We start from the raw sequence: 27,626 nt of genomic DNA on the forward strand, positions 1-27,626 counted from the left end.
TCTACCAAGAAATGAGTATACTTTTTATTGTCAGGAAACATTGATTCTTAAACAACAGTGTTTGCTTCACTCTTAGCTGAAAATGGCTCTGAGTGACATTCTCTTGCCAGTCTGGACGTGGTGTAACCATGCTGCAGTGTGTTTGCTGTAACTAGAAATATCTTTGGCATTTTCTTCCCTTTAGCGTCATAACTTGTAAAACATTTGTACAAAAAAATGTGGATTTACAGAAAATATGCATATAAATCACTTATCCTAAAACGTAGTAAATAACGTAGCAAAAACTTGATCAAATCCGTTTCATACACAAGCTGGACAAATTGGCTGTGCGTAATCTCTAACGTATCTATGGCGTTTTATAAATTAGTGCTTTGACATTAAAAAGGAGGTTTATAAAAAGACCCCTCATAGCATCCAAAACTCTCAATTTCTCTCTCTATTTCCACTTTTTGTAGTCCCTAGAATTTATACTCATCACAAACATATCACCATTCTTATAAAAAGTAGTTATTTTAAGAAAAAAGTTGCACTGCAATCATGATACGTTACATTCAAAATTCCATGTTATCAAGAGTTCTTCCCTTTATAAACACATGTCTGAAATAAGAGCCCCATGCCCATCCATGCAGAAGTATCTGGTAAGCGGGGTACCAGCCTCAATTTCATTGCTCGGGGCCACGTGGTCACCACAACACTGGTGGGCGTCTAGATCCATAGCGGCCTCCCCCTCCCATCTGTGCCCCTCCTCTGCCTTGCACCCTCCTCAAGAGACTTTGCAGTTGTTCCTGGAGCAGCGTCTGGGGGGGCTCTGAGGGAGGTGGGTGCCCTTGGCTTTTCGGAGGCTGGTCCTCTTGTGGCCGGAGCTGGTGGCGAGGGAGCAGGGGCGGCCGTGCGCCATCCTGGCACTCAGGCCGGTAGCCATCGAGAAGGACTTGAGGTGGCTCCTGAGGGCTGTGGGCAGCGGCAGCCTGTCCAGCAGGTGTGCAGGCGTGCAAGACACCACTGCCCGGCAGCACAGGTCCTGCAAGCTCAGGACTTGGGAAAGAAAAGGAAACTCGGTTCACTTGCAGTGTCCTGGGTGTGGGGCCAGCACCGGGGCAGCAGGATGCCTGTCCACCCTCCTCTCTGGGACTCTGGGGCAAGACGTCAAGGCCCAGTCTCCCACGCTGTGCCTACAGGCGGCAATTAGAAATAGGTGGTCCTGCTTTCGTCTCCTTAAACCCAGTTTGCCTCCAAACTTGAGACCACCACTGTCCCTCCCACTGGGTCTGAGAGATGAGTCCTGCCCGGCAATGGCCGATGACGTCTCCTCAGGATTCATGCAATCAGCTTTTGGGGCTTGAGGCCAAGGGCTTCAGGAAATGTGCTTCCCAACTGAGTAGCTGACCCAGAATAATGTGTTAGCAGCTTTATAAAGACATACTGGAGAACACACCAGAAAAGCAAATGCTGTCACTTATATTTCACCTACATTGTTCGTTTTATGAGTCAGAGCCCCTGCTCAGATAGAGTGGGGCTCCCCAGGGGTCTGCTGGGAGCAGAGACTGTGTCTCACCCTTGGTGCAGTCAGGGCACTCCTCAACCCCTGGAGCATCAGACAGAAGAAACACAACCCAAGGCTTTGGTTCCTTTTAGAATCAAGGTCCTAACAACTTTCAGAACAGTGCTTCTCAACTGGGGGCGATTTTGACTCCCTAGGGCATTTGGCAAAGTCTGGAGACATTTGTGGTTTTCACAAATGGGGGCAGGAAGACCAAGGGTGCAGCTCACCCACAGCATAGGGGATGCCCCCACCAGAGGACACTCCATCCCAACTGGCTGTAGTGCCAAGGGGCAGAAGCTCTGATTTATGAGAATGGAGACAGCGACCTGGGGGCAGGTCCTGGGAAGCTGACCACTGGAGGGGCTGCCGGGCAGTCTGGAGGAGCACCTACCCTTGCTTGGCCTCCAGAGCCGGTCCATCCCATGCCGCAGCAGCACGATCCTGGCCAGCTCCATAAAGGACTCAGTGATGTTGAAATTGCACAGTGGGCTGACCTCAAAGAATGTCACACCCAGGCGCTCTGCGTAGGCCTGGGCCTGCTCCGTGGGGACCTGCCGCTTGAAGGCCAGGTGCAGGCGGTTCCCCACCAGGATCTTAGGGACCCCTGGGGCATGCTAAAGAGTGACAAAGAAGCAAGGAAAGTGGGTCAGGCACAAGCTTTGTTGTTGTAATGACAGGTGCCCTGGGGTGATATCCATGTAGAACTTCAGAATATGTCCTTTTTTGAAAATAGGGGCTTTGCAGATGGAATTAGTTAAGATAAGATCTTGGGGTGGACCCGACATCCCATTACTGTGTCCTTATAAGAAGGGGAGAGGACACAGGACGCACAGGGAAGAAGGCACGTGAGGGCAGAGCAGAGATGGAGTGAGGCGTCCAGAGATCAAAGGCCAGGGACTGTCAGCAAGACCAGAAGCTGGAGGAGGCAGGAAGGACCCTCCTCTCAGACCGAGGGAGCCAACACCTTGATTTTGGACTCTGACCCCAGAACGCAGAGAATGAGTTTCCTTTGTGTTCAGCCACACAGTCTGTGGTGAGCTGTTATGGCCACCCCAGGACACTCACAACGGTGGGTGGGACTGACCACTAGACGTCCCCGTTGGCAGCTGGGCCGGTCAGGGTGCCAGCAGATAGCAGCCTAGTTAGCACTGGTCAACCCACCTGACTGTGTGCAGGGCCTCATCCTGTGCTAGGAGGTGACATGTCCTCCCCGCTGTGGCTGGAGCCTGGTGCCCTGGCTCCCCTGCCCACCCCTCCAGGGGCCCACAAGGAGAGAGCCCTGCCCCTGTTGTACCTCATTGATCTCCTTAATCCACCGGTCGATGCCATCAAAGGACCAGCGGTTTGCGATGTCATACACCAGGATCACACCCTGGGGAGGCAACAGTCACTTGTGGAGAGACTGGCCAGCACACAGGCCACTCAGGCACACACTCACAACGAGCTAAACAGTTATTCTACTTATTTTAATGCAAAATACATTTTTTAAAATTTATGTGCCAAATGTAGCAGCTATATGATCATTTCCAATGATAATTTCATAAGCTCATGGAGAAACCCTCAAATGTGAAGGTGAGTTGGATAGTGGAACTCAGTTCCCCACATTCATGAGCTGGTCTAGGGACATGGAATGTGGGGGGACTGCGGAGCCTGCCCACCTGGACAGAGAGTTCCCACACACGTGCAGACACACACGCACGTGAGTGTGGTGCACACACAACCCACATGCCTGCATATTTATCTGTGTACATGCATAAATGCACATGAATGCACACCCGTCATGCACACGTATGTACAAATACAACACGTGCAACCACACCCCCCGATGCTGAAGGCTTGGGAGTCACCAAACAGTCCACAGCGCAACTTTAGACTCTGGCATCAGCTTATATGTGAGCTAATTGCTTTGTCCTCCAAGTATCCGTTAACGAGCATTCCGAAAGTCATTATTAACGTCAGTTTGACCTCCCAATTCAGGGGATGTTACCTGTGCGCCCCGAGAGTAAGAGCGGAATATGGTACAAAATCTTCCCTGACCCGACGTGTCCCTGGAAAAGATGTTGGAGGCCTGTAAGAAGAAATCACTACTTCCCGACAACAAAGGTTTTGAACTTGGGAGCCAGAGCAAGTATATTTTATAATTGTCAATCAGTGGCCATCCCAAAGGGAAGTCTAAGCCCCCAACAACACGTTGGGCACATTTTCCCTGGAGAGATCCAGACCTTGAGATGTCCTTCTGGGTGCTTTCTCTTTTCTAATTATTTGAAAAGTCAACTAGAGAAAGTAGTAATGGGTTGAAGTGTGATGTGTTAGCCACTCAGTCGTGTCTGACTCTTTGCGACCCCATGGACTATATAGCCCGTCAGGCTCTGCTGTCCATGGGATTTCCCACGCAAGAATACTGGAGTGGGTTGCCATTTCCCTTCTCCAGAGTAACGGGTTTCCACATAATAATTCTGACATTTCAATAAATCTAATTTAGGTTTTTTTTTTAATAAGTTGTTTAATTTGGAGATAAAGCTATCTTTGGAATGTGAGTCTACACTGAGGGAGAAATAGGCCAAAGGATTTGGTGGGGTCACTCCACTTCCAATTAGGTCAAAAACATCATGGGAATTCCCTGACATCCAGTGCTTAGCACTCCTCGCTTTCACTGCCAAGGGCACAGGTTCAATCCCTGCTCAGGGAACTAAGATCTGGTAAGAAAAGATCACGTGAAGCCAGCCCTGTGGATACATCCCTATGTTCCTCAATATGAGGAAGTGATCCTGGGATGCATTCATCAGGATAAAGAAGAATAGCACTTTGGGACGGACTCCACCCTGTCTCAGGGCATTTACTGAGATGGACCGACCACCCCAACCAGGCACAGGGGCTCCATTTCAGATGCCAAGGAAACAGGAGCAGCTGTTACAACAGCCTTCTGAGTCCAGGACAAGTTTGGATTGAGAGGGGAGCCCTCAGGAGGTCTCTAGGGAGGAAGGAAGGGAAAAGAGATTTGAGAGTCAGCAGGGACAGGGACATCGAGCAGACATCATGGAGAGAGGCTTCCCGGGTCAGCCTTGGGGGCTTACTGCTTCTGGTTAGGGGTGGGTGGGGGTGGGAGAAGGGACTCTGGGCCCTCTGGAGACACTTGTGGCCTTGAGAGGTCTGGCATGGTCAGGCGGGAGAATGGAACCATGCAGGTGTCCAGGAGAGGGGATGACACAGGAGCTAGTGATGGTGGTCAGGAAAGCCACATGGCGTGGGGGCAACCCAGGGATTAGTCACAGCAGGAAAGCCCTAGTCACCCACCCATGGAGCTGGAGGGCCAGGGGTATCACACCAGAGCAGCAGAACCAAGGCTGCCTGGAGTGGGGACCAAGAAAGAGACCCAAACCAGAGCTGGGCAACACCCTGGCCTCTTACACCCCCACCCCTGTCCACCCTCTGCCCTGTTGAGCTTGGTCACAGCGTATGGCCCCTCGGCACTAGTGAGGCAGAAGAGTCCACATGCTCCGGACTGACTCTGAGGCCCATGCAGATCTCGGCTCCCATGGGAGCTGTTGGGTCAGGCTGGGGCTGCAGCAGTGGATCTTCCTCAGGTGCTACCAGAGTCCCCAAGGGCCAGGACAGCTCCCCACCCCATCTTCAGGGGTCAGGAGGGACCCCTGACTCACCAGAGCTGCAGCTTCACCCGCCGGCCGTCCAGCAGGATGGTGGTGGTCTTGTAGTCAATGCCTGTGAAAGAGGGTCGAGGCAGCTTAAGTGCCAAACACTTCCACAAAGTCTTGTTCAGGTAAAAGGTGCAGATCAGAGAGACAGTCTCATGCTGGGGGAGAGAGGACTTCCCACTGGTGGGATCCAGCGCTCACGGGGCAGCTGAACTGGGCCCTACTTGGGCCCTGGCCCACCAGCCTCACCTACCTTCTATTTGAAGCAGGGTCTCCAACCTCTGCTCCTCCCTTACCACCATTGCCTCCAGCTCAGTGCCCAGGCCCCTGCCACTACCTGAGCGGTGGGCAGCAGGAGCCCCCAGAACCATTCTGCAGCGGGCTCTATACATGGCCTGCTGGCCCCAGGTTTGCTGAGAGACTGTGGGCAGCCCAGCCACATACCCTTGTCTCTGCTGGACCCAGGGCTAGACCATGGTGCTCCTTTCCTCCAAGTTATCCCACTGTGAATGTAAGGTAAAAGTGTACAGAAAATGAAATTAGTTATGAAGTATTTTCTCAACTATGCAAAGACGAAACATGTACCTACGTGCACAAGGGTGATGAAATGAAGTTCCTGTTCTATGGCAACACGAGAAAAACTTAGACATAAATAGTTTTTCTGCCCATAGGGACTGCCTCCCTCCTCCGCTTCATGTATTGGACATCTCTTGCATTGACCACACCTCCATAGGAGACAACGTGCGTGCCTGCCAAGTCACTTCAGTTGTGTCTGACTCCTTGTGACCCCATGGAGTGTAGCCCACCAGGCTCTTCTGTCCATGGGATTCTCCAGGCCAGAGTACTGGAGTGGGTTGCCGTGCCCTCCTCCAGGGGATTTTCCCGACCGAGGGATCCAACCTGCATCTCCTGCATTGCAGGCGGATTCTGTTACTGCTGAGCCACCGGGGAAGCCCATAGGAGAGAACATTCCTTCTTAATTTTGTAAACCATCAGGATGGCCTGGTCAGCACTTGATAACTCCTCAGGAGATAACCTTCTTTCGTGATGTTGTGAGGGATCCTGATGACCCAGATTTGCTTTGGATGAGCAGACCTAGATTGTATAAACCGTCAACATGCCTTTTGATGTATATCCCTTTGTCTCAAAAACGTTTATAACTGTGCTTTGACCTGTGACAGGCAGAGCGGTCCTCAGAGCTTTCCGAAAGACAGTCTCCCAGGTTATAATTCACAGGTTGGTGCAAATAAAATTTTCCATTACTTTCTTAAAAAACGTTAGTCTCTTAGTCATGTCCGACTCTTTGCAACCCCATGGACTAGGGCCCACCAGGCTTCTCTGTTCATGGAATTCTCCAGGCAAGAATAATGGAGTGGGTTGTCATCTCCTACCCCAGGGGATTTTCCCAGCTCAGGGGTTGAACCTGGGCCTCCTGCATTGCAGGCAGATTCTTTACCATCTGAGCCACCAGGGAAACCCTTCCTTTTCTTTCTTAGACTAATAGATTAATTAGTCTAATTTTCATTGACAGTCATGGTGTAGTGGCAGGATACCAGAGACACCCACCAGAGGACACCAGGGGTCTACCCTGAATGGGCACTTGGTATCAGCCTTTTGAGCCCCGCTAGCTTCTCGGTACTCCTCAGGTGTTCTGGTGAGCTCTCCTGATATCCAGATCTCACTGTTTAAGTGATGATCCTACAACTTTTATTTAAGGTCTTCTGTACTTGACTTGGAGTCTTAAGGGGCACTAGTGAATTTCCTTGGTAGAGTCCTAGGGAGGTCTGGGCAGGAAGCCCAAAGAAACATAGACAGCTGGAGTTTTGTTAAATTTGGCTCCAATTAAGAAGAAAAAAGAAAAAAAAAAAAAAAACAAGTCGATACATGGTCTGACCAAACAGTTTGCCAGTGACACAAGACAGCTTGCTCAGCCCCAAGAACAAGGGACATCAGGCCGCCACAAGGTGTCCTCAGGTGACTGAGAACCTAACGGAGATGTCCGAGGATCGATCCTCCAGACGTGTAGCAGTGCTACTGCTGCTGCTGCTGCTAAGTCGCTTCAGTCGTGTCCGACTCTGTGCGACCCCATAGATGGCAGCCCACCAGGCTCCCCCGTCCCTGGGATTCTCCAGGCAAGAACACTAGAGTGGGTTGCCATTTCCTTCTCCAATGCGTGAAAGTGAAGTCGCTCAGTCGTGTCCGACTCTTAGCGACCCCATGGACTGCAGCCCACCAGGCTCCTCCACCCATGGGATTCTCCAGGCAAGAGTACTGGAGTGGGGTGCCATTGCCTTCTCTGAGCAGTGCTACAGCAAATCCCAGGTCCCATTACAAGGATTAAGCAAACGCTGTTCTTCTGGGGACACATGCGATAAAAGCTGATCACCGAGTACTCCAAGCACCACCCATGGTGGTTTTAGACTGTCAGAGGGTGAAACTAAGATAAGTAAAAAAGTCGAGCTGATCCTGGGAGTAACTCCTTGGAGAGCTAGACTCAGAAGCAGCACAAAGATCATCAACCACGCTGTCCTCAGAAAGTTGTTCAGATCATATCTCATCTCTGAATTAAGCAACCATATCGATAATGGGAAACTGTGCTTCAGAGGCCAAACAGCTCATGGATGGAGAGCCACCTATAGGGACACAAGCTGGGTTTATATAGAACTGATGCTTGCAAGTGCTTAATTGGGAATTAAAGGAAATCCTGCCCTGAGATAACCAAGTTGGGATTCTTTTTTTTTTTTTGTATTCCAAAGCTGATTTTTGTGTGAACACTCAGAGGAAGCCAGCAGAGGATAATTTCTTACTATGTTAGTCAGTCTCCAGGACCCCTGCCTGCAGGGTCTCCTGGAAACTAGAGTGACAAAAAGCTTTTCTTTTTTCTAAAGTTGGATTGCGTGCATAGCATACTAAGTCGCTTCAGTCATGTCTGACTCTGCAACCCTATAGACTGAAGCCCTCCAGGCTCCTCTGTCCATGGGATTCTCCAGGCAAGAATACTGGAGTGGGTTGCCATGCTCTCCTCCAGGGGATCTTCCCGACCCAGGGATCGAACCTGCATCTCTATGTCTCCTGCATCGGCAGGCAGGTTCTTTACCACTAGTGCTACCTGGGGAGTCTTAAAATTGGATTAGCAGCAGAAAATATTTGTGGGGCTAGTTTCCTGGATCATTTGAATTGGAAAGGTTCCTAATTGTCAAAATTTCAAAAAACTCATCTTAAACTATTGTACCTGTTTTAATCTGTATGCAGAAGCCCCAAGGCGGGGACTTCCCTGGAAGTATAGTGCTTAAGAATCCAGATTGCAACAGAGGGGATGCGAGTTTTACTCCTGGTCAGGATAGATCCCACATGTTGCCGAGCAACTAAACCCATGCACCGCAACTCCTGAGCCCAAGCCCACGATGAAGGTCCTGCCCACCGCAATGAAGACCTGACACAACCAAAAAAAAAAAAAAAAGTCTTATTCATACGTCTCCTGTCTTAAAGCAGGTTAAGGGCAATGCCACGTGTCTGGTGGGGATGGCAGAATATTCAGCCTCACATTCTGAGGATACGTCATCCAAGTGTTTAGGACAGAGCACAGATTCCAGAGAGTGTTTAGGTCAGTAGTTTTGGATCTGGGCAATTGCATCTTTTTAAAATAAATTTTTATTAATTGAATTTTATTTATTTTTGGCTGCGCTGACTCTTCACTGCTACACTTGGGCTTTCTCTAGTTGTGGCAGGTGGGCTTATTGTGGTGGCTTCTCTTGTTGCAGAGCACAGGCTCTAGAGTTCGAAGTCTCAGTATTTGTGGTGTGTAGGCTTAGTTGCATCTGTTTCTGCTTTATTGACTATGCCAAAGCCTTTGACTGTGTGGATCACAAGAAACTGTGGAAAATTCTGAAAGAGATGGGAATACCAGACCACCTAACCTACCTCTTGAGAAATCTGTGTGCAGGTCAGGAAGCAACAGTTAGAACTGGACATGGAACAACAGACTGGTTCCAAATAGGAAAAGGAGTACGTCAAAGCTGTATATTGTCACCCTGCTTATTTAACTTATATGCAGAGTACATCATGAGAAACTCTGGACTGGAAGAAACACAAGCTGGAATCAAGATTGCCGGGAGAAATATCAATAACCTCAGATATGCAGATGACACCACCCTTATGGCAGAAAGTGAAGAGAAGCTAAAAAGCCTCTTGATGAAAGTGAAAGAGGAGAGCGAAAAAGTTGGCTTAATGCTCAACATTCAGAAAATGAAGATCATGGCATCTGGTCTCATCACTTCATGGGAAATAGATGGGGAAACAGTGGAAACAGTGTCAGACTTTATTTTTTGGGCTCCAAAATCACTGCAGATGGTGACTGCAGCCATGAAATTAAGACGCTTATTCCTTGGAAGAAAAGTGATGACCAACCTAGATAGTATATTCAAAAGCAGAGACATTACTTTGCCGACTAAGATCCGTCTAGTCAAGGCTATGGTTTTTCCTGTGGTCACGTATGGATGTGAGAGTTGGACTGTGAAGAAGGCTGAGTGCCGAAGAATTGATGTTTTTGAACTGTGGTGTTGGAGAAGATTCTTGAGAGTCCCTTGGACTGCAAGGAGATCCAACCAGTCCATTCTGAAGGAGATCAACCCTGGGATTTCTTTGGAAGGAATGATGCTAAAGCTGAAGCTCCAGTACTTTGGCCACCTCATGCGAAGAGTTGACTCACTGGAAGACTCTGATGCTGGGAGGGAGTGGGGGCAGGAGGGGAAGGGGACGACAGAGGATGAGATGGCTGGATGGCATCACGGACTCGATGGATGTGAGTTTGAGTGAACTCCGGGAGTTGGTGATGGACAGGGAGGCCTGGCGTGCTGTGATTCATGGGGTCGCAAAGAGTCAAACACGACTGAGCGACTGAACTGAACTGAGGCTTAGTTGCCCAGCAGCATGTGGAATCTTCCCAGACTAGGGATCAAACCTGAGTTTCCTGCATTGGTGGGAGAATTCTTAAACACTGGACCACCAGGGAAGTCTTGAAATTACATCTTGTAGTGACTATCAAGGACCTCTTTACAGTCCTTTAAATCGCTTCAAATGCTTATGTCCTTCCTTTTGCAATAGTCAGCAATGGGGCATATGGAGCATAAGACACCCACATACATACACAATAAATAAATAGAATATATACACATTTACTAAATAGAGGGAACATATGCATGATAAATAGGTATGACTGCATATAATATATACATATAATAAATATAATTACCTTATATATTTTTATATAAGCTACACAAATTAGAGATACCAAGGGAGCATTTCATGCAAAGATGGGCACAATAAAGGACAGAAATGGTATGGACCTAACAGAAGTTGAAGATATTAAGAAGAGGTGGCAAGAATACACAGAAGAACTGTACAAAAAAGATCTTCATGACCTGGATAATCATGATGGTGTGATCACTCATCTAGAGCCAGACATCTTGGAGTGTGAAGTCAAGGGGGCCTAAGGAACCATCACTATGAATAAAGCTAGTGGAGGTGATGGAACTCCAGTTGAGCTGTTTCAAATCCTAAAAGATGATGCTGTGAAAGTGCTACACTCAGTATGCCAGAAAATTTGGAAAACTCAGTGGTGGCCACAGTTTTGAAAAGGTCAGTTTTCATTCCAATCCCAAAGAAAGGCAATGCCAAAGAATGCTCAAACTACCACACAATTGCACTCATCTCACATGGTGGCAAAGTAATGCTCACAATTCTCCAAACCAGGCTTTAATAATACGTGAACTGTGAAATTCCAGATGTTCAAGCTGGTTTTAGAAAAGGCAGAGGAACCAGAGATCAAATTGCCAACATCCACTGGATCATCAAAAAAGGAGGAGAGTTTCAGAAAAACATCTATTTCTGCTTTATTGACTATGCCAAAGCCTTTGATGTGTGGATCACAATCAACTGTGGAAAATTCTGAAAGAGATGGGAATACCAGACCACCTGACCTGCCTCTTGAGAAACCTGTATGCGGGTCAGGAAGCAACAGTTAGAACTGAACATGGAACAACAGACTGGTTCCAAATAGGAAAAGGAGTAAGTCAAGGCTGTACACTGTCACCCTGCTTATTTAACTTCTATGCAGAGTACATCATGAGAAATGCTGGGCTGGTGGAAGCACAAGCTGGAATCAAGATTGCCGGGAGAAATACCAGTAACCTCAGATATGCAGATGACACCACCTTTATGGCGGAAAGGGAAGAAGAACTAAAGAGCCTCTTGATGAAAGTGAAAAAGGAGAGTGAAAAAGTTGGCTTAAAGCTCAACATTCAGAAAACAAAGATCATGGCATCCGGTCCCATCACTTCATGGCAAGTAGATGGGGAAATAGTGGAAACATTGGAGACTTTATTTTGGGGGGCTCCAAAATCACTGCAGATGGTGATTGCAGCCATGAAGTTAAAAGATGCTTACTCCTTGGAAGAAAAGTTGTGACCAACCTAGACAGCATATTAAAAAGCAGAGACATTCATTATTTTGCCAACAAATGTCTGTCTAGTCAAGGCTCTGGTTTTTTCCAGTAGTCATGTATGAATGTGAGAGTTGGACCATAAAGAAAGCTGAGTGCTGAAGAATTGATGCTTTTGAACTGTGGTGTTGGAGAAGACTCTTGAGAGTCCCTTGGACTGCAAGGACAACCAGTCCATCCTAAAGGAGATCAGTCCTGAGTGTTTATTGAAAGAACTGATGTTGAAGCTGAAACTCCAATACTTTGGCCACCTGATGCAAAGAACTGACTTATGTGAAAAGACCCTGATGTTGGGAAAGATAGAAGGCAGGAGGAGAAGGGGACAACAAAGGATGTGATGATTGGATGGGGGCTCAATGAATATGAGTTTGAGTAAACTCCAGGAGTTGGTGATGGACAGGGAGGCCTGGTGTACTGCAGTCCATTGGGTTGAAAAGAGTTGGACACAACTGAGCATGAACTGATACATATTTATACAGAGAGAATATAGAAATATATATTTATGGTTCAGTGGTAAAGACTCCACTTTCAATACAGGAGACATGGGTTTGATCCCTGGTGAAAAAGATCCCCTGGAGAAGGAAATGGCAACCCACTCCAGTATTCTTGACTGGGGAATCCCATGGACAGAGGAGTCTGGTAGGCTACAGTCCATGGGGTCAGAAGAGTCAGACATGACTTAGCAACTAAACCACCACCATCACACATAAAAGTTAACTTTGAAGTTGCTCAGATGGTAAAGAATCTGCCCACAATGCAAGAGACCTGGGTTCGATTCCTGGGTCAGGAAGATTCCGTGGAGAAGGGAATGGCTACCCACTGCAGTATTCTTGCCTGGAGAATCCCATGGACAGAGATTACAATCCTGGTGGACATGACTGAGGGACTAATGCTTTTTTTTTTTTTTTTTTTGCACACGCGCGCACACACACACACACACACACACACAAATATTTAGTTTTTCCCTTGGAATGCTTAAAGGTTTTGCACTGTCTGCCTGAAGCAACACATAAGTACACTTGGGTATCTATTTTTGCATCTGGAGATAACGTGGGCTTTGGCACATTTGTTTCCAGACAATGAGAGAGGATGCTTGCTACTCACAGGCTAGAGGGCTGTTTCACTTTTATCCTAAAGGAAGTTAATCTACTGCGTGAGCTGGGCTGGCTCCTTTGATTTAGAAAGTCTCCTAGCGTACTGATATTTTAGGTCCACAGTAAAAAAAAGGTTTTCATAAATGTGAAAGCATTTGTTCCTGATGGTCTTCTTAAGCATACTATTAAAATGAGTTTTTAAAACTGTATTTGCTTTTTGTTTTCATGAGTTGTGGACGCACATGGTTTCAGGGGTCACATTATTCTCTAGGGCTTGGTGTGGAAAATGTACCACACCTGTGTTCCACTCTCCATTTTATTTATTTATTTAGATTCACTGCACAGCTTGTAGGATCTTAGTTCCCTGACCAGGGATTGAACCATGGGTCCATGGCAGTGAAAGCATCAAGTCCTAACCATTAGACTGCCAGGGAATTCCATTCACTCCCCATTTTAACCTTCACTAGTCCTTTCTTTTGCTGTGTCTCTCCAAACTTGTAAACAACGTACTTATATTCCTACTTCCTGACTTTTCAGTTTTAGGCATTAATCAATTTTCCATTACAGAAGGTGAAAATATAGTTCTCTTTCATTGACGTACCCCCTGCCTCTATCTCTAACACACATTCTCTCTCTCATTTATACATGCACACACGAACCGAGTCTAGTTATGTTGCTGTTTTAGCTAAATCTGTATTCAATTTTACATCAATATGACCAAGTGAACACTGTCCAGAACTGAACCATGTGGTATACTGTGTTTATTTGTCCTTCATGTACAATTTGTTTTTGTTCTGTGTCCACCATGTGACATGTGGGATCTTAGTTCCCCAAGCAGGGATCCAACCTGTGTCCCCTACATTGCAAGATAGATTCTTAGCTGGATTTCCAGGGAAGTCCCCAATTTTTTTGTTTGTTTGTTTCTTTCTTCTGGAGTTAAAGATTGCCTTTTGGTTTACTTGCTTAGTTTTCTCTGCATTTATCACTAACTCCTCCCTATGATCTCCCTAGTCATCTAAATCTCTAGATGTGGGCCTATCTAAACTCAATGAAGAGTGACTGCCCTAGACACAACATAAATAAGTGTGCCCACAGCTGAGGTAAGAAATAATTTTCCTTCAGAAACACAATCTGACCTTTCCTCTGGCAGGGTATAAGGAGATCTTCTCCTTGATACTGGTGTTTTGCAGTTCCAGACCTTATTATGGGGCACCTTTATTCTTCTTTGTTTTGCTGACCACTCAACAGGCTCTTTCAATCTGGAGATGCAAATCTTTCAAATTGGGGAAACTTTTTTTTTTCATATTTAGTTATTTGGTTGCACTGTGTCTTCGTTGCGGCGCCCAGGCTCTCTAGTTGTGGTACACAGGCCTAGCTTCCCCACAGTATATGAGATCTTCTTGGTTCCCAGACTAGGGATCAAACTTTCATCCCTTGCATTAACCACTGGAATTCTTAACCGCTGGACTACCAAAGAAGTCCCTGGGGAAACTTTCTTGAAATATGTTTTCCTCCTCTGGGGTCTTTCTTTGGAAATTTTATTTCTGCCATCACATTTGCAGTTTCCAAGATCTTTGTTGTTTTTGGATTTCTCCCTTTTGACATTCTGCCTCTGGTCACAGCTGCAAAACTCCTACTGGACCAGCCCTCCTGCAGATAACAACTCTCAGCGGTGGACATGATATGAAAACCAGTGAGCTGACGACCCTGGAGAGTGACTGGCCAAGCAGGTAGGAGAGAGAGCGTCTTCACTGTTTTCTCCACCTTGGCATCATGGCTTGCAACGATTGTATAGTTTGGAGTTGTCCAGGGCCAGCTTCCTCCCCCGGTGGAAATTAACCTAACTCAGAAGAAGCAGGAATGGGGTTATGTGCAGAGAGCAGCTTTGAGGAGAAGGAATAGTGGAGAGTCCAGAATGGCTCAGCCTTGGGATCTAGCCTGAAACCAGGTGCACCCCTCAACCTGTCAGTTACATGAGGCCACACACTCCTCTTTGCTTAAGCTTCTTTGAGAGGATTCTTTTTTTGCACCAGAAAATGCTCTGACGGAAAACCCATGAAGCACAGTGACTGGAGAGAGAGACAGAGGAAACTTAACACACAAATGTTGGAAAAGGTACAGAAGTACCTTTTAACATCTTCCCAAAGCAGAGCATAATGCTCTCTACACCCCAGAGTCTCGCTAATAGTAAAAACGTATTTGGGCTTCCCAGGTGGTGCTAGTGGTAAAGAATCTGCCTACCAATGCAAGAGACCCAAGAGACACAGGTTCAATCCCTGGGTCAGGAAGATACTCTGGAGTAGGAAATGGCAACCCACTCCAGTTTTCTTGCCTGGAAAATCCATGGACAGAGGAGCCTGGAGGGCTACGGTTCATGGGGTCACAAAAAGTCAGACATGACTTAGCGACTGAACACCAAACATGTATTTGAAAGAAAATCTAGGGACTTCACTGGTGGTCCAGTGGCTAAGACTCCATGCTCTCAAAGCAGGCAGCCCAGCTTCAAATCCTGGTTGTGGAACTAGATCCCACATGTCACAAACTAAGAGCACGCATGCTGCAACTAAGACCTGGTGCAGCCAAATAAATAAATAAATTTAAAAAATCTAACTCAGCAATAATGATCTAACTATTAATATTTGGAACCCAAACCGAACTCTGACTCTGGTGGTTGTTCTCATCAGGGCCAACCCCTGCCAGCTCACCTACACTCAGCACACCAACCCTGATGCCTGGGACCTTCAGGCACCCTCCCTGAGTCATGTGTGCTTTGGAGACCCAGGCCCACGTGGTCTCCATCAGTGTTAATGTCCTTTAGTGCTGAGACCCATCCTTCTTCCTGCACAGACCCATCTGTGCAGCTGAGTGCCCTGCTCCCATGGCAGGCACCTCCTTTATCCCTGTAGCTGAGAATTTGGGACAGGGAAGAACAGGGGAGGTTGTGGGGGAGGGTTAGGGGATGGGAAATACAGCTTGAGAAAACATTCCTCCCCTTTGATCTGTAGGGTGGAAAGTGGGAGCAGAGATGGGCTAGCCCACCAGGGACCCCACAGGTTTCCCATGTAGGACTGTGAAGACCCTGCAGGGAGAAGCTCTGTGGCACCTGGGAAAATCCCATTCCTGATGACCAGCAGTTCCCTCCCTCTTCTTTATTTTTTTTAATTAAATTTATTTTTTATGAAAGGATAGTTGCTTTACAGAATTTTGCTGCTTTCTGTCAAACCTCAACATGAATCAGCCATAGGTATACATATATCCCCTCCCTTTTGAACCTCTCCTCCCATCTCCCTCCCCATCCCACCCCTCTAGATTGATACAGAGCCCCTGTTTGAGTTTCCTGAGCCATACAGCAAATTCTCATTGGCTACCTATTTTACATATGGTAATGTAAGTTTCCATGTTACTCTCTCCATACATCTCACCCTCTCCTCCCTTCTCCCCATGTCCATAAGTCTATTCTCTATGTCTGTTTCTCCACTGTTGCCCTGTAAATAAACTCTTCAGTACCATTTTTCTGGATTCCATATATATGTATTTATCTCTTTCTCCCTTCCTCTTCTTGTGCCTCAGTTTCCCAGATGGCTCATGTGTGAGACCTACCACCAGCCGTGGCCTCAGATTAGCACAAGCTCCATTCTTCCCCAGGCCTCTGGGTCCCAGAAGATAAACCCTCTATCAAGGGTGTGCCCGCCTCAGAGAAGCCCCCAAGTCACACCTATTCATGCCAGGTTCAAAGCCTCATTGTAAGAATGGTCTTTTTTTTCATACACTTATTTATCGAACCGTTTTTTTTTTTAATGTTCCTCCATTTATGTGTTTGCTCTGTGCCTATTTATTGTACTTCCTCTTCTCTGACTCTGTTACTTTTTGGTTCATAGTTTTGACAGCAGCAGTGTCCATGTTAGGCTCAGAAGGTACAACACACATTCGGTGCACTCAGCCAATTCACCAAGAGCTCTATCCATCAAAATAAAATAAAAATACACAAAAGTTCCTAGAACAAAGCCTGTCGGAATGTTCACTGAGTGAATCAGAATGACAGAACAAGAAGAGAGATAATTTTAGCTTAAAAGAAAAAGCAAATGTCAACTGCCAAGCCACTCCTTACACTTTGAGGCCACCGGATGTGTAAATAATCTATTTCAGCTCCTCCTGCACCTGCTGAATTCTATCTCTATGACTTAGAGGACCCAGACATGTAAATACTGGCTAAATATCATTGACGAACGTATTCATCATGAGAACCTGACTTTTGAGAACATGTCTTATGTTGAATTAAAATATCTAAAAGCAGAGTGCTGGCTGCCAGGGGTGAGGGAGGGTCCAGGTTTCTACTTGCAGGGGTGAGGAGAATGTTCTAAAATTAGAAAGTTACAGGGTTGTGAATGTCTCAAATGCCACTGAATGATTCACTTTAACACAGTTGCATGTGTGCGTGCTAAGTCACTTCAGTCATGTCCAACTCTTTGTGACCCTGTAGCCTGTGGCCCACCAGGGTCCTCTGTCCATGGTATTCTCCAGGCAAGAATACTGGAGTGGGTTGCCATGCCCTCCTCCAGAGGATCTTCTTGACCTAGGGATGGAACCCGTGTCTCCTGAGGCTGCTGCATTGCAGGAGGATTCTTTCTCTTTTTTCTTCTTTTTTTAAAGAACTTTTTATTGGATATAGTTGGTTTACAATGTTGAGTTAGTTTCAGGTGTGCAGTAAGATAAATCAGTTATACATATACACATATCCACTCTTTTTCAGATCCTTTTCCCATATCGGTCATTACAGAGTATTGAGTAGATTTTCTTGTGTGATACCGCAGGTTCTTATTAGTTATCTATTTTATATATAGTAGTGAAAGTGTGAGTTGCTCAGTCATGTCCAACTCTTGGGACCCCGTGGACTATAGCCCACCAGGGTCCTCTGTCCATAGAATTCTCCAGGCAAGAATACTGGAGTGGGATGCCATTTCCTTCTCCAGGGCAGGCAGATTCTTTACTGATGAGCCACCAGGAAAAGTCCTTTAACATGGCTAGTTTTATATTATGTGAATTTCACCTTAAATACATATGTCCTATCCCGAGATGTACCCTGCCTGGCTTTTCAGATTAGAAGGGCAATTTGTTGGGAAATGTTGGGGTGCCTCACAGGACTGAGGGGGCTCAGGATGGGAGAAGCACAGAGACCCCAGGGCTGAGGTACAGGCCCAAGCTTCACCCACGGTTCAGAGGCTGCCCCTGTGGTGCTGCCTCACATTTCTCAGGAGTTCTAAAAATGTCATGTTTTAAATGGGGATCTGAAGTGTGTTCATCACATGAGAATTCCACACGGAAAGTCCACACCAGTCCCGCTCTTTTTCAGAGTCTGTGCTCAGTTGCTCAGTCGTGTCCAACTCTTTGTGACCCCATGGACTGTAGCCCGCCAGGCTCCTTTTGTCCATGGGGCTTCTCCAGGCAAGAATACTGGAGTGGGTTGCCATGCCCTCCTCCAGGGGATCTTCCCAACCCTGGGATTGAACCCAGGTCTCCCGCATTTCAGGCGGATTCTTTACTGTCTGAATCACCAGGGAGGAAAATGTGTTCCTTGCACATTTCTCCTTCCTGGTTTTTCTCTTTGAGAAAGCAAAGTGGGGACTTCCCTGGCGCTCTAGTGGTTAAGACTCTGAACTTCCAATTCAGGGGGTGAGGGTTCAATCCTTGGTCAGGAAACTAAGATCCTACACCTAGTGTGGAAAAAAGGAAAAAAAAAAAATAGTAAAGTGGTTCGACCCGGGTGTCTCCAGCCTCCTCATGGCCTGGCTTCCCCAGCTCATCCACACGGCTCCCAGCTCTTAGCTGCCCCAGCGGCTCAGTCCCCATTTGAGGGCTAAATTCCCCCATGCCTTCCCTGGCAGGGACAGGACCACTGTCATGCCCGCCTTTTCCCCTAACAATCTATGTGCTAAGCTACTGCCTTCCGGCCTTGTGAAATTCCGCAGCAAGGACAGGCTCCACCGACCAGATACTGATGGGACCCAGTACATCACCCACCATGAATGAAATTAGGGGTCATCCAGAGCTTCCCCTAACTATCCCTTGATATGGCCCAATGACTACCCCTTCTTTCCAGAGCCCTCACACCTCAGAGGGTCCCAGTCCCTTCAAATTGCAAGGCTGCCCCTGCCAGGTCTTGAGGTCACCCCTTAATGTGGGCACTGCTTAGACCTGGACTCAGGCCACCAGCAGGGCTCAGTGGGCATGTTACTGAGTCTAAGCTCCGCTCTGCTTGCCGCACAACAGGTCAGTGAACCCAAGAGACAAGGATGTTGAGGCAAGGAATACGATAAAAGCCAGCTGACCGAGAAGATGGCATAAATAAGTGGAGAGAAATAATGTGTTCATGGATCGGATTGATAGACCCAGTGTAGTTAAGTTGGCTGCTGCTCTAAGTCACTTCGGTCATGTCTGACTCTGTGCGACCCCATAGACAGCAGCCCACCAGGCTCCAAATTGATTCATAGATTCAGTCTCAATCAAAAATCCTGGTTGGATGTTTTGGGGAGGTAGATTGACAAAGCTAAATTTTATATGGAAAACGAAAGGAATTAGTATAGCTCTTGTGAAGCAAGGAAGACCCAGTGCAGCCAAAACTAAACTTAAAAAAAAAAAAAGACCACTTAAAGAGAAAAGTCATCTGTATTAGTAAACTGATGAAATGCTGGTAGCATTTTAAGCCAGCGTGCTGCAGTCAGACCCGCTTAAGGAGCCCTTGGAGCCCCTGCAAATGGGTGGGTGGACTACACCCTGCTCCTGGAGAGGAGGAGGGGGGAGGGTGACCCAGGTTGAGTGGGGAATTTGGTTGAGGCCTCCAAGGAGGCAAGCTCACTTCTGAAGAAGGTAAACCCTGAAGATGTCACAGAAGCTGTTTAAATTGTCTTCTTTGTGGATCTGACAAAATCTACATAACTGATATTTTTAGGTCCAAGCCCCCCGGGCATTGCAGCTCTTCTGTTTTTGTTTATACACAATTCACTCTTTGCCCCCAGTTAAGCTAAAGAAGCCTGGAAAGTGTGAAACAGAAGTTCAAAGCAATCTCTTAAGGTGAAGTGAGCCCACCACCGCCTGCAAGTCCTCAGTAATACGCCAGCCATTCCATACACCTTGCTGCTTCTCTTCACCCCTAACAGTCGACACGTGGAACCTGAGCTCCTGGGCCAGCCATGAATAAGCAGGTGTGGCTGGCAGGCCCCGGGCGGGACCTGGAGGCTGTGATTACCTGGTTGCTCTCACCTTGCAGCCACCAGGCGTCCCATGACAGTGCCAAAGGACACAAGGGGTAGTGGCTGGGCCTCCGGCTCTGGTAGCTGAGTCTCTGACTAGAAGGAACCTGGACTGGCTTGTTCTGAGCCCTTCCCTGCCCATCACCTAAAGTCAGGTTCGCCCTGGACTGGGGGCTTGCAGGGGTTAGAGGTCAGACTAAAGGGTGTGTCAGGCTGCAGGGAGAAGATCCCACAAAGACACAGGAGAGGTAGGACTTACTCAAGGGCTTTTAACGAGAAAATCTCATACAAATGCAATTTCATTGTTTTCAAATACGTGGCAGTATTTATGACATAATTTTTAAAACCCAATGCATTAAGTTTACTGAGTGCTCACAAGTGGTACTGAGGAAGATGGAGTTTGACCATGAAGAAGGAGGATAAAACACGATTCAACTCTCAGTTCAAACTGGAAAGTGATGACTTTATAAATTGTGCTTTGAATCTTAAAGTGGTTGCCCAGGGAGACGGGCAGAGTCCCTGTAAGCTGTCTGCAGCATCTAGAAGGTAGCAGGAGAGAGTGGGCATCTCCTGGCAGAAAGACTGTCAAAGGCAAAGAGAAAGGACAAATAACCTATTTCACGCCATGGTTCTTCCACACTCTCAATAAGTGGGAACTGTTATTTTTAGCTCTTGGCAAAGATGAAATGGAGAAAGAAAGATGGGAGCTTCCTCCTGGGAAAAGGAAGCTGGAGAAATAGTCAAAAGATAGTAGTCAGAGAAATAGTGAGTCTCCTGTTGGGAAGGAAAAAAACTGGAAGGCGAGAGATTGTAGCTTTTGATGTCAGTTTGATCCACTCCCATCACTCATGAAATGAACAAAATGTAGAAACTCAGCAATCAGGGAAGGAAAGGGAATGAACCTGGCATCAGGAACACCCCAGCCTGGGCTCAGGGGGGACCCAAGATGAGCAGAAGACAAAGCCCAGCTACAGCCTTGATTTGCCACCTTCTGGATACCGACTGTTGAGGCCTTCTTTCCATTTCTGCCCAGAGGAGGACTTCCAAGGGGTGAAGAGCTGGGACTGAGCACCAACCCACTGGCCAGAAGTGAGGCTCCAGGGCCAGTAAGGGCCCGGGAGGACCATGAGCGTGCATGGCACCCATGGGACGGAAGGACAGCTCCTTGGGCAATGGGCCACCCCGTGAGAGGTCTCCACAGCTCACATGCACCCTCCTGCTCCTCCCAGAGCTCGGGTTGCAGGACAGGGTCAGGACCCCGAGGCCCCCGCCCTCCAACTGTAGGCTGGGAGGCAAACAGAAGGTCCTTGGTGGAGAAGCCAGGCCTCACCAGACTGTGCTGGAGCACAGACTATGCGCAGGTGGAGCTGCCCGGGTATGAGACAGACACAGGGATACACAGCAGACCGCCTGTGAGCACGGAGCAGACCTTCCTGCGAGCACGGAGCAGACCCGCCTGCAAAGCAGAAAGCGTGCAGGTGGGGGGTGTCTGGTGCCCCAGCTGTGACAAGAGTGACAGAGAAGTGTGGGGGGAAGGGGGTCTCTACTGGGTATCCAACTGGAAAAGAATGTGTCTTGACCTCCACCCCCCACCATTCCTCAGTCCAGTGGGACAGCACCCATCAACGTCAGAGATAAGACAGCGGAGCCTCAGAGGACACCCTCAGCCTGGATCAGGCAGAGACTTGTTCAGCACTCAGAGTCCCCTCTATGAATACCCATCATTTGATTATGTAAAAATGAAGAGTTTCTGTACTTAAAAATACTATTAAAGGGATTAAAGGCAGCACATCAACACATGAGTAGATACTCACAATACGTATTTCTGACAAAAAGCTCACAGCCAGAATGTATTTTTTCAAATACCCGCACTGCCCAGTAAATTCAGCCTAATGAAAAACGGACAAAGGTATTCAATCTCATCAGTCATTAGAGAGATACAAATTCAAACTACACTATACTTTCCAGAAGGGCTAGAATGCAAAAGAACAAGAACCAAGTGTTGGTACGGATGTGGGCAAACAGAACTCCCAAATTTGGCAGCAAGAGTCTAAACTGAAAATATTTGCAGAGTATCTTCTTAAGTTAAACATATGTGTGCCACAATACTCAGCCATCCCAGGTATATTCTGACAGAAATAGGTCTTTGGTATTCCAAAGACACACAGTGGACACGTTCACAGCAGGACTAATCACAACAACCAGAAACTGGAAACCACAGAAATGCCAACCCCAGCAGGATGGGTAAATAAATAGATCACGGTGCATTCACACCAGGGATATCATAAACCATCCACAACCATATACGACCCAGGAGAGTCTTATACAAGGAGAGCAAGAGGAGCAGTCACAGTACAGCTCTAATTTTTACACAGAATGAATGAAAAAGTAATGACCCGCGGTGTCAGAAGCCCGGCCAGCAGTCATATTTTGGGGTGTTGTGGCTGGCGGAAGAGTTGGGGGCCCAGGAACCTGTTGGTATTGGGCTTCTGGGGTGCTGGTTGCATGGGCTTGTTAGCTTTGTGAAAATTCACTGAGCTATGCAGTTATAATAGGTACATTTTCCTACATGTATGTGTCATACTTCAATACAAGTTTAAAAAGGAATGGAAAACAGAATTGAACTTGTAAGGAAATGTGAGCCCAGGAGCAGATGGAAATTCATCCCAGTTACTTCATGCAATAGAACAATCTAATAAAAACATGAAGTTGGTAAAATAGTTCAAAGGAGAGTTTTTCCATGAACTTGTAAAGAAGTTTTTAAAAATTGAAAAAGAGGAAAATTTTAAAAGTAAGGAAAAATTAGAGAATTCTCTGCTGGTCCTGTGCTTAGGACTCTGTGCTTTCACTGCTGAGGGCATGGGTTTGATCCTTGGTTGGGAAACTAAGCTACTCCAGTATTCTTGCCTGAAGAATTCCATGGACAGAGGAGCCTGGCAGGCTACAGTCCATGGGGTTGTAAAGAGCTGGACACAACTGAGCTACTAACAGGCAGAATAATGGCCCATCAAAGAGATCCATGTCCTAATTCACAGCATTTGTGGATATGTTAGGTTACATGGCAAAGGGGAATTAAGTTTTGCTAGTGAGGTGATCTTAAGATACAGAGATTATTCTGGATCATCTAGTGGCCCTAGTGTGATCACATGCGTGCGTGCTAAGTCTCTTCAGTCATGTCTGACTCTGTGACCCTACAGACTGTAGCCCTGCAGGCTCCTCTGTCCATGGGATTCTCCAGGCAAGAATTCTCCAGGTGGGTTGTCGTGCCCTCCTCCAGGGGATCTTCCCAACCCAGGGATCGAACCCATATGTCTTACATCTCCTGCGTCGGCCGGTGGGTTCTTCACCACTAGCACCACCTGGGAAGCCCAGTGTGATCACAAGCGTCCTTAAAAGTGAAGCAGGAGGCAGAGTCCAGCTCAGAATGATGAGATTCGAGAAAGACCCCCTCCAGCCCCCACAGCTGGCCCTGAAGGTGGGGGAGGACCTACAGGCCAAGAGACAAAGGCAGGTTCTAGAATGCGGAAAAAGCAGGAAAACAGACTCACCACTAGAACCTCCAGAAAGGAATGCAGGCCTGCTGACCTTGATTTTAGCCTATGAGATTGGGTTGACTACCACCCCTCAGAACTGTAAGAGAATTTGTGTTATTTCAAGCCACTACATTTGTGGCAATTTTCCCAGCAGCCACAGGAAACTAATACAGCTGGTGTCACTGAAGTAGAAACACCAATAAATGCACCAGAAGATGTTTTGAGAACATAAAATAAATTTCCCTAAAACTGAGGGAAAAAATCTGCAAATTGAAAGTGCCAGGAATTCAAAATGAAGCTTTCAGCTCTGAGACACGGTCCGGTTAAGCTCATGAAATGAAGCAAAAAGAAGGATCCCGAGCCCTTCAAAAAAAAAAAAAAAGGAACCCTTCAGAAATTCATGAAGAAAATGCAAATCACCTGTATGGGAAAAAAAACCCAGCTGACTTCAGGCTTCCCCACATCCAATGGCAGAGGATGGAGCAGCGCTTACAAAGGTTGAGGGAAATAAAACAGCAGTTGAAACTATTACACCCAGCCAAGACAGTGTTCAAAGATAGAGGCAAAGGACAGTGACATGAAAATGCTTAGGAAACACTCATGAGCCCTTCCTGAAAAAATGATTGAAATGAAATTAGCAATCAGGGGGACAACAAAATAAAAGATTACCGGTGAGCACAGAGTACTCTGAAATATTGAATTAACACTGAGCAATTGTGGGCACTGTAGCTACTATGCAGAATTGGGTGTTTAAACCTGGGCAACCTGAACATAATAAACAGGCTCTGAACTCAAGCATAGGGTGGAGGGAGATGGGTTGTGAGGCTGAAAGGCCCTCGCCTTTTCTGCCAGAAGCACCCACACTGTTTCAGAGTGAAATGTATCTTTAAAATAATAATCATGATGATTCCAATTTCTTCCAATTTTTCATAATCTCTTTTCAGTTTTGAATAGTTTTATTTATTTATTTTTGGCTGTCCTGGATCTTTGGTGTTAAGCGGGCTTTCTCTAGTTGTGGCAAGTGGGGACTACTCTCTAGTTTTGGTGTGCGGGCTTCTCACTGTGGTGGCTTCCCTTATCACGGAGCATGGACTCTGGGGCACGAAGGTTTCAGAAGTTGCAGCACCTGGGCCCAAGAGTTGCAGCTCTGGGCTCTAGAGCATAGGCTCAATAGTTGTGGCACACAGGCTTAGTTGCTTCAAATCATGCAGGATCTTCCCGGATCAGGGATCAAACCTGTGTCTCCTGCATTGGCAGGCGGATTCTGTACCACTGAGCCGCCAGGGCAGCCCCATAGTCTCTTTTCTTAATCCAAGAAGAATCTTTTAGTAAGTCAAAAACCCACAGAGGGCGCATCTATCATATCAGTTCTTTTCCGCAGTGTCTGAAGCCAAGCTGACAAGACCTTTTGTGGAACATGTCTTTTTAGCCTAAATCCTCCTTCTGTGTCAAGGAAAAAACTTCAGGAGACGTCCCTAACTAGTTGTTAGAAGTCTCGGTTCGGCACATAGAATGAAAGTAATAGAGCAGAAACACCAAACCTCCATTCACACCAGCCAGAAGGACCTTTGTGCAAACGCTGGTCCACGTTCCTTTTTGCCCCCACGTTGTTCATCTACTACAGAACAGAAAACATTCCACAGCCTGTTCCCCCAACACAGCACTGTATTTGCTGAATGTTTTGTTACTTCACCTCCGGCCCATCCATTCCCTGAGCCCCACACCAAGAGGACCCAGCTGAGGAGGAAACAGTCACAGCTCCCCACTCTCATAGAGCTTAAACCCAGCACCGCGCTGTCCAGCACTTCTGCTGCCTTACAAGTGGCTGTCCAGCACGATGAGTACGGCTAATGCACCCTTTTAGGGTTTCCCCAGTGGCTCAGTGGTAAAGAATCCACCTGCAATGCAGGAGACATGGGTTCCACCCCTGGGTTGGGAAGATCCCCTGGAGCAGAGCATGGCAACCCACTCCAGTATTCCTGCCTGGAGAATCCCATGGATGGAGGCTATCATCCACAGGGTGACAAAGAATTGGATGCGACAGAAGTGACTGAGCACGCACACTTTTAGTTGTATTTCCCTCTAACATGCTTTAAGTGTAGAAAACTACATGTAGCTGGTGACATCATCTTGGACAGTCTGTTCTAGAATCAGAATCTGCCTTTTCATAGGACCAGGGCGTGACTGTTACATGCACTGCAGTGTGAGAATGGATCCAGGTTTTCACCATCAGCTCATGCCCCCATCTCAAACCTTCCCCAACTCAGTGCACTGCCCATTGTCTTCTCAGTCCTACCCTGGCTGACCAGGACAAGAAGCACCCCCATGCTGGCTTGAACATTAAGATTCCATTCCCTAGGCTGCCTTCCTCAGCTACCCAGGAACCAGACAGCAAGCAGCAGCCTCTGTATCGGAAATGTGGCTCCTGCCCCTGAGATGTTAGCTCAGTGGTGAACATCCACAGCTCTCCTTCCACTGCCACTCAGCCTGCACCAGCCAAGCAGCCTTTGGTGGGTAAAGACCTGGGCACTGTGGGAACACCTGGTCCTCCCACCTCTTGGCCCAAGTTGCGCCCACTTTCCTCCCTGCTGCCCTTCTTTTCCTCCTAATATCCACCCTCTTTCAGGGGCTGCTGCTCTCAAACCAGAAACTTCTTGGACCCCCTGCAGGTTGCCATCGGGTGCTCTGGTCTCCCCTCACCCTGGGACCCTCACTCTCTGTCGGTCCTTCCCTTCTTGCACCCCAGACCATGCTCCGTAGGGTCACTAGCGTTCCTTGCCCTCTCAGGCCTGTCCACCAGGAGGAGGAGCCCCTCCACACACAGGGAACCCTGAAGAAGCCTCGAGATGCGTCCTCTGTGCTTTCTCTCCCTCCCTTTCCATCCGACCTACGCTCAGAGCCACCACCTGTGAGCCTGCCGCCGCTGTGCTCCGATCCCACGCTCCCAGCCCCTCGCGCCGGCGTCGCATCCCCACGCGTCCTTTCCAGACTCGACGTGTGCCAAGTGCGACCTCCCGGCAGGACACCCTGGAGCAGTCCCGCCAACCTTCCTCCCCAAACCCGGACTGTGTGGTCTTACGCTCTGCTCCGTCTGGCAGTCACCCCCAGGTCGGGAGGACCCCAGCTCCCCATTCAGCCGCTCGCTCCCGCCTCACGCCCGGAGTGCGCGCGTCCCAGCCTCACTCCCACTAGTCCCCTGGGTCCCCCATGTCCAGGGTTCGGGGTGTGAAGCCGGGGCTGCCCGCGTCGTGCGGGCGGGATTCAGGCAGAGACTCGACGGCCCTAAGCCCGGCGCTCCCCTTCCGGGTCCCGCGTCCCCTCTCTTTCACAGTCCCGGCGCGCTCCACCCCTCCTCCCCTCTCCTCGGCGGCTCGCTTTCCCTCCCAGGCTCCGCGGCCCCCGCTCCCCTCCCTGATCTCCCTGCTCCCTCCGCCCGCGGAACGCTCCCCTTCGGGACCCCGTACCTCCTCGGCCTCTTTCGCTCGGCTCTTTGGCGCCCCTCGCCGGGCCAGCTACCCCTCTTCGCAGCCCCGGCGCTCTCCACCCCTTCTCCTCTCCTCTCCTCCCTTGCACCCCTCCCCCGCCTAGCTCTCGCGTCTGCGCCCCTCTCCTCCCCAGCCCCCGCGCGCTCCACCGCCTCTCCTTCCCGGCCCGGCGCTCACCCGCGGGGTGGCCATACGGGGACTCGGCCGCACCGTCCTGCAGGCTCGCCAGGATCTCGCCTTTGCCCACGTCGCTGTCGCCCACCAGCAGGAATTTGAGCAGAAAGTCGTAGGCGCGGACCGGGCTGCCCCCGGTGCTCATCGTGCCGCGCCAGCGCCCGCGCCCATGCCCAGCCTACGGGACAGCGCAGAGGCGGTGGCCTGGCAGTCTAGCGCCGCGCGAGTCCAGAGGTCCCTGGAGCACTGCTAGCCCCTTGGTCCCCGCAGCCTGACAGCGCGCACTCGGGCTCCGCCCAGCCATTGGCCGGCCGCAGTTGCTAGGGCAGCTGTACGCTCTCATTGGCTGGCTGCCCATCCATCTCGCTTTCGTCTCCTCCTCCAGGCCGTTCCCATCC

At 48.4% G+C, this 27,626-nt stretch overlaps 1 protein-coding gene across 1 annotated transcript; it reads right to left on the reverse strand.

Moving 5' to 3' along the window:
• On the reverse strand, window positions 1–27,626 carry RAB40B (RAB40B, member RAS oncogene family). Its single transcript, XM_040244914.1, has 6 exons — window positions 27,232–27,626; window positions 5,203–5,263; window positions 3,531–3,591; window positions 2,838–2,915; window positions 1,935–2,157; window positions 1–1,035 (listed from the first exon to the last, which is right to left on the reverse strand). The coding sequence occupies exons 1-6, from the start codon at window positions 27,371–27,373 to the stop codon at window positions 764–766; spliced, it is 837 nt and encodes a 278-aa protein (XP_040100848.1). The 5' UTR covers window positions 27,374–27,626; the 3' UTR covers window positions 1–763.

Source organism: Oryx dammah, unplaced genomic scaffold (genome assembly GCF_014754425.2).
Source record: "Oryx dammah isolate SB20612 unplaced genomic scaffold, SCBI_Odam_1.1 HiC_scaffold_8, whole genome shotgun sequence".
Lineage (NCBI taxonomy): Eukaryota > Metazoa > Chordata > Mammalia > Artiodactyla > Bovidae > Oryx > Oryx dammah.

Bases quoted from the DNA above. Each gene is read 5' to 3' on its own strand.
- RAB40B (XM_040244914.1), bottom strand. From the start codon at position 27,373: ATGAGCACCGGGGGCAGCCCGGTCCGCGCCTACGACTTTCTGCTCAAA. The intron at 3,592-5,202 runs GTGAGTCAGGGG...CATCTTTTCCAG, and splicing joins CGGGTGAAGCTGCAGCTCTG to GGACACGTCGGGTCAGGGAA. The intron at 2,158-2,837 runs GTACAACAGGGG...GTCACTCTTTAG, and splicing joins GGATTAAGGAGATCAATGAG to CATGCCCCAGGGGTCCCTAA.